We start from the raw sequence: 6,754 nt of genomic DNA on the forward strand, positions 1-6,754 counted from the left end.
AAAAAAGTAAGCAGGTGGAAAAGTAAGAGGCATTTTTCTTTTGTCCCCAGCGTGTCAATCCATTTAACGTTAATCCCTTAATCTCCACTTTTCAAAGTTTACTATTTAGGATTAATTTGAAGGAGGATGACCCCTTGATGAAGGTCACCTCGCGCAGGGGACCGCTGAGGTTTGAAGACCGCCGTACGCCTTCTTCGCTTATAAACTACATGCAGATTGTTCGCATGTACTTCTGAGTTTCATGTATATTGTGGGTATAGTTTCGTTGACTTTGTGATCCATTGTGTTTTTCTTGTGTAATGTACTATAAATGTACTATCCGTCTTCTGACTGGACTCCCTCAAGAGCACCAAGCGGCTGCAGCTCTTTCAGAATGCTGAGAAGAGAGATCAGAACATATGATGGTAAAATTCTTCATCGACACTGGCTCTCGGTCAGCAGTGGAATAGATTTGAAAATTCTTGCTGGTCTCTAAACCACGGAATAGTTTGAGTCCTGAATGCATTCAGGAAATTCTGATTGAATATACATCCAGTAGGGCTCTGGGATCTGCAGATTTGGCTCAATTAGTGGAGCCCTGAGCGCAAAGTAAACACGGTGAAGCAGCATTTAGCTGTTATGCCGCACGCAAATGGCATAACAGAAGTGAAGTCAGCCCCGAGTGTAAATGCTTTTGAATCCAGATTAAAACTTTACTATGCTCCCGTTGGGGTTCCTTGTGTTCTGTCTTGCTGTGTATCATCTCCTATTGTGCTGTATTGTGTTCTCTTTTGTTGCAGAGCATCGGAGGCCAGGGGTCAGGCGCAGCGTCACGTGTCACGTTGAAGGTTCAAACAGCTTCAGATGCGTCTTATCGCAAAATAATACTGGCTGATTTATTCACGTAGTCTTTCCTTAAGTTCACACTGGACCTTCTCGCCTTTGGCGGGAGGAGGAGGAGGAGGAGAACGCATCCTCCTCGTACATCAGCGATTCATTCTCTCTCACAGTACAGCAGCACTCGTCCTCTCAGTGGGGTGTAAGAGGAAGAAAATAAGGATGAAAATGAAGATGGTATGCGGCTGCTATGTTGTGTTTCTTCTCCTTTTTCTTCCTGGTAAGACAGACTGCTTTTATTATAAACAGCTTCCTTACTTCTTAATGTATTTTGTTTTTATATCTTCAACTCTTCTGGTCTTGATGAACACCACAGAGATGTTCCTCAAGGATGTTGTTGTGTTGTCTACCTGCCTAGAGACATCAGCAAATGCTAATGAACTGCTCACTAACTATCGTCCAATTTCTTTTAATTATGAGCAAACAACAAGATGAAATGACATTCAAGCGAATGTAGATTTAGTATCTTCTTTTGGTCCATCACGATGTTCTACTGTCATTTGTAGATATTAGTAAAAAGGAAGTACTGTAGATGTCTGGTAGATTATTTTGGGTTTTCTTGCGCGTGGTCCACCTCATGCCCATTTTTGTACATGAGGCGCTAACGACCGGGAGTCACTTGTCATATTTTATCTGAAGGTCCTTGAAATAAGCACGCTGCCTTGTATGTGCAAAAAAACACAGCCCAGTCAACATCTCCACATGATAATATCACTCACGCACACACACTTGCACATGCAACACACAGCTGATCAAATGATTGATGAGCAAACCACTTGACGGTCCAACACGAACACATACAGTATTTAAATAGACAAACACGCATACTGTAGATTACCTCCTCTGTATCTTATATTTTGAAACATGACATGGCCGTGCGTCTGCCATATTGGATGTGGTAGAAAACAAAGATGATGATTAGAAATGTTTATTATGCATTCCTCACTTATTATATTGGTCAGGTAAGTTAAAAAAAAAAAAAAAACTCAGGGGGTTGTAGTCCCAAGAGAGAAGACTCTAGTCCTGAGAGGTTGTAGTCCTGAGAGTTGGTACTAGTCCCATGAGGAAGTTTTAAACTCCAGTAATGGTTTTGTCTCAAGCGATGATCTACCAAGCAAAAAGTCTCTAGTCCTGAGAGAAGGTTCGATTTCTGACTCCCAAGAGTAGGTCCAACTTCTGAGAGTTGGAACTAGTCCCAAAGGAAGGTTTTAAACTTGAAAGATGGTTCTAGTCTCAAGAGAATTTCTAGTACCAAGTGGAAGACTCTAGTCCTGAGAATGTGCTAGTCCCAAGACAAGGTTTTACACTTGATTAAAAGTTCTAGCCTCAAGATATATATTTTTTAATCCAAACAGAAAAGGCTCTAATCTTGAGAGAAGGTTCGAGTTGTGACTCCAAAGAGTCGGTATGAGTCCTGAGAGTTGGCACTAGTCCCAAGGTTTTAAATTTAACAGATGTTTCTAGTCTTAATAGAATTTGTAGTCCCAAGAGAGAAGACTGTCGTCTTGAGAGAACGTTGTAGTAGTCCTGAGAGAAAATATAAGGTTTTAAGCTCGAGTGAAGGTTCTAGTCTCAAGGGAATTTCTAGTCCCAAGAGAAAAGGCTCTAGTCCTGAAAGAAGGTTTGAATTCCAACTCCCTGAAGTAGGTCCAAGTCTTAAGGGTTGGTACTAGTCCCAAGAGAAGGCTTTCAACTTGAGTAAAGTTTCTAGTCTCAAGAGAATTTCTAGTCCCAAGCGAGAAGGCTGTAGTCCTGAGAGAAGGTACTCGTCCCAAGTGTTGGTACTAATGTAAGCGTCAAAAGGAAGGTCGTGGAATGATGACGGAAGAGCGAGGCGACGAGGGGAGGAGAAAAGGAGTTTTGGAGGGAGTTGTGAAATAAACGGGGCAGTCCGGAGTTGCTCCGTTTATTTCACAACTCCCTCCAAAACTCCTTTTCTCCTCCCCTCGTCGCCTCGCTCTTCCGTCATCATTCCACGACCTTCCTTTTGACGCTTACACTAATCCCAACAGTTTTAAAGGTTCTTTCTAGTCCCAAGAAAGTTCTGAGAGAAGATTCTAGTCATGCAAGTTGATACTAGTCTCAAGAAAAGTTTTAAAACCCGAGAGGTTTGGGCCCAAGAGAAAGTTCTCGACCCAAGGTTCATGCTGGCTATAGGGCTCAATATAGCTCATGGAAGTTTTTACCTTTGTAACATCACTTCCTGTGACTGTGCAGTGTGTCAATCAGCACACGGCCGCTACGCTCACAAGCTGCTGAGCGACTTGTTGGCCAACTACACCAACGCCCTGCGGCCGGTGGCAGACACGGACCACGTCATCAATGTGACGTTGCAGGTCACGCTGTCGCAGATCATCGACATGGTAATCGCAAGACGCTCGCTCGATGCTCCCCGTTGATGAGGGGTCACTTCAGACTAATGCCCGTGTGTGTGTGTGTGTGCGTGGTTCTCCAGGATGAGAGGAACCAGATCCTGACTACCTACCTGTGGGTGCGGCAGGTGTGGATGGACGCTTTCCTGGCCTGGAAGAAGGACGACTACGACGGGCTGGACACCATCCGTATTCCTAGTAGCTACGTGTGGCGGCCTGACATCGTCCTGTACAACAGGTAGGTTTTATTATTTGTTGCAGTGTTGCAGTCGTCTGGGGACTGAAAACGATAGCATCTCACCTTTTGAGCCCTCCATCTCTACCGCAGCGCCGATGACGAGTTCTCCAGCTCCATGGAGACCAACGTGGTCCTGAGACACGACGGTCAGGTGATGTGGGACCAGCCGGCCATCACCAAGAGCTCATGCTCGGTGGATGTGGCCTTCTTCCCCTTCGACATGCAGCAGTGTCACCTCACTTTCGGATCCTGGACTCACAACGGCAACCAGATGGACTTGTTCAACGCCTTGGACAGCGCCGACCTGGCGGACTTCATCCCCAACGTGGAATGGGAGGTGAGCCTTAGTTGTGAAAATTAATGAGGAGCTTGTTGAGCTTAAGTACCCTCTTTGTCTTCAATATTTCTGATGCAAAAGCTGAAATGGACTGTCCTTAGATTAAACGTGAAATGTTTTCAACAACCAGTAAGATCCAAAAGGCGTCTTCAGCTCTGAAATTATTCAGAATTTAAGAGGCTTTTTGGATTGAGGCTGATAGGCCTTCAACAATCGAGAAGTATTTTTCAAGTCTGAGGAACTTGAGAGATTTTTGACGTTTATTGCCGTCAGTGGCACTGAATGAGTTAAGGTAAAACACCAAGGTACAATAATGGTCCTTCGGTTTCGAAGTTCCTTGGAACTGAACAAGTTCTGAGGAACTCAGTTCTGTGAAACTCAGAAATGAAGAAAACTTTTAGATTAAAAGCAAGAAGTGTTCAACAACCAAGAAAATATAAAAGAGTTCTTCAGGTCTAAGGGAGTCAAAACTGAAGATGCCTTTTCGATTATGGGTAAAACATTATCAACAACCAAGAAAAAGTAAATTTTTTCTTCAGTTCTGAAGAGTGAATTGGCCTCCATTCAACATCCACAACATGGATGACTGAGAAGCTCCACATGACTGTTTTTCTGGCAGATCCTGGGCATGCCTGCCAAGAAAAACGTGATCCTTTACGGGTGCTGCTCAGATCCGTACCCGGACATCACCTTTACCCTCCACCTGAAGCGGAGGTCCTCCTTCTACATCTTCAACCTGCTCCTTCCCTGCATGATGATCTCCTTTCTGGCCCCGCTTGGCTTCTACCTGCCGGCTGACTCCGGAGAGAAGGTCTCACTGGGGGTCACCGTCCTACTGGCCCTCACTGTCTTCCAGCTGCTGGTGGCCGAGAGCATGCCGCCCTCCGAGAGCGTCCCGCTCATCGGTGAGTCCACGTTGACTGGCGAGTCCGCCTGCTGTGTTTCCAAAAGAGTTTGCAATTGTCTATATAGATACCACAAGATGGCAGCTTTTAATTTTCACAGCACTTATTTTGTTTTAGACAAGGTAATGGCTTGACTAAGTGAGGCTCCTCCCCTTCTTTCAACATAGTTCACCCTCTCACCATGTTTCATAAAGTGCAAAAAATCCTTTTGTGTTTTTGGACGCCCCATAGTGGCCTAAAATAATAATGTTTGTTGTGTATCAACGGGCAGGAAAGTACTACATCGCCACTATGACGATGGTAACGGCGTCAACGGCGCTCACCATTTTTATCATGAACATCCACCACTGCGGCCCCGAGGGACGCCCCGTGCCGGCCTGGGCGGAACGCTTCATCCTCAAATATCTGGCCCGAGTTTGTTTCGTGTACGAGGCGGCGGACGAGCGCCTGAGCGGGCCGACTTCCTGCAAGCAGCCGGAATCCGACGGGAACAAATGCAACGGAGAGGCGCGGCGGCCCGACAAGAGGAAGGATGACGCCTTTGTTGCCCTGGAGGAGGGCGGAGATCCCGCAGGCGGCGAGCAGTCAGGAGGCGGCAGCGCGGAGAACCGGAAGGAGGCGTGCGCGTGCCATCATCACCAAGGACTGTGCAGAAATGTGGAGTACATCGCCAACGCCTACCAGGACCAACGTGCTGCGCAGCTGCGCGTGGGAGAATGGAGGAAGCTGGCCAAGGTCATGGACCGCTTTTTCATGTGGCTCTTCTTCATCATGGTCTTCATCATGAGCGTCCTTATTCTGGGCAAGGCCGTCTGATGCGCGCACCGTGTGTGTGGTGTTTTGTTGATCACTGTCAAATGTATCAACAAGTCACATGACATTAAAAAACATGTCGCCCAACTTCCTGATTGCTTCTTATTATTCTCTTACCGATCAATCAAAGAAAGATTGACAGAAGAATCAAAGTGTTAGGTGTCATGCAGTCGTTCTCAGTTGTAAACCTCCATGGTTACCGCTACACTTACTAATGTTTACATTTGGACTTTTGAATTTTTCTTCTTATCACACTTCCAAAATAAACAGTAAAATAACACAATGAAACTGTTGCGCTAGCACCAATGCTAATGCTAATGCAACACCATAAGTGTCCTGGCTGTCCCTGCAAGATTACAAGCTTCAAGTTGGTCTACCAAGAACTCATCAACGCCCAGCCAGGCTTCTTCTACCAGAAAAAAAAAAACGTGGCCTCACAGGTGAGCGGATCTCCATCGAGTTATGTGGGATCACTTGTATTTCATCATCTAATGTTAACATGATCATGTTTGTGTAGTCATGTGACCTACATGTCACATTTGTGTGGATGTGAGCTTCATGTTTATGTGTTAATGTGACCATGGCATGTTTCAGTTGGCACCTTGATGATGTCACATTTGTGTGTTTGTGACCTTTATCATATCACAGTTGTGGGCTCCAGGTGGAGGAGCGGAACCGTCACTTGCCCTTGGTGCCGGTTGGTGCGGGTTCGCTCCTCTGCCTGGGAAACCCATGTGGCTTCATGATGTTAGGTTTATGTGCATCATGGTCATGTGACCTTTATCAGCGCTGTCAACACTCACCTATTTGAGCGTGAATTCGCATATTTCTTTCCCCTCGTCATTTTTTAATGCAAAGAAAAAGTACCAATGAATGGACAATTCTAAGCTTTTACATAAGTCAATATGGCGGTCTTACCTGGCGAAATGATGCTCTGCGCTTATTGAAAAGCATTGGCCTTTGGATCGTTGTGATTTGATTTACAAGGATTTTTCTGATTTCAAAATGTGATTCAATGACGTTTGCCTATTATAATCTGCACGGTTTGTATGCTATAGTCACAGGCAAAAGCAATACAATTAGGAGTCCTCACCCCATAAAGGAATTGCATTTGTATTGCGTTGCGTTGCATTACGGGAATATCAGAAATGCCCGGATGTTCGAAATTATCCATTAAAAAAAAAAAAAAGGTTGTCAATATTAAAAAGGCGCG

The 6,754-nt window shown here is 45.3% G+C and overlaps 1 protein-coding gene across 1 annotated transcript; it reads left to right on the forward strand.

Annotated features, from left to right (window-relative positions):
* The first annotated feature begins 955 nt into the window (after positions 1–955).
* Positions 956–5,628, forward strand: LOC144006224 (neuronal acetylcholine receptor subunit alpha-10-like). The gene is made up of 6 exons (XM_077504969.1): positions 956–1,096; positions 3,094–3,239; positions 3,332–3,486; positions 3,577–3,823; positions 4,443–4,728; positions 5,000–5,628. Exons 1-6 carry the CDS (start codon positions 1,039–1,041, stop codon positions 5,542–5,544), a joined length of 1,437 nt encoding a protein of 478 aa, XP_077361095.1. The 5' UTR covers positions 956–1,038; the 3' UTR covers positions 5,545–5,628.
* Positions 5,629–6,754: the final 1,126 nt, after the last annotated feature.

This window comes from Festucalex cinctus, chromosome 18, assembly GCF_051991245.1.
Source record: "Festucalex cinctus isolate MCC-2025b chromosome 18, RoL_Fcin_1.0, whole genome shotgun sequence".
Taxonomy (NCBI): domain Eukaryota; kingdom Metazoa; phylum Chordata; class Actinopteri; order Syngnathiformes; family Syngnathidae; genus Festucalex; species Festucalex cinctus.

Excerpts from the sequence above, each read along its gene's own strand:
- LOC144006224 (XM_077504969.1), top strand. The coding sequence starts at position 1,039 with ATGAAAATGAAGATGGTATGCGGCTGCTATGTTGTGTTTCTTCTCCTT. Across the intron at positions 1,097-3,093 it reads TCTTCTCCTTTTTCTTCCTG|TGTGTCAATCAGCACACGGC; the intron begins GTAAGACAGACT and ends GTGACTGTGCAG. Across the intron at positions 3,487-3,576 it reads GACATCGTCCTGTACAACAG|CGCCGATGACGAGTTCTCCA; the intron begins GTAGGTTTTATT and ends TCTCTACCGCAG.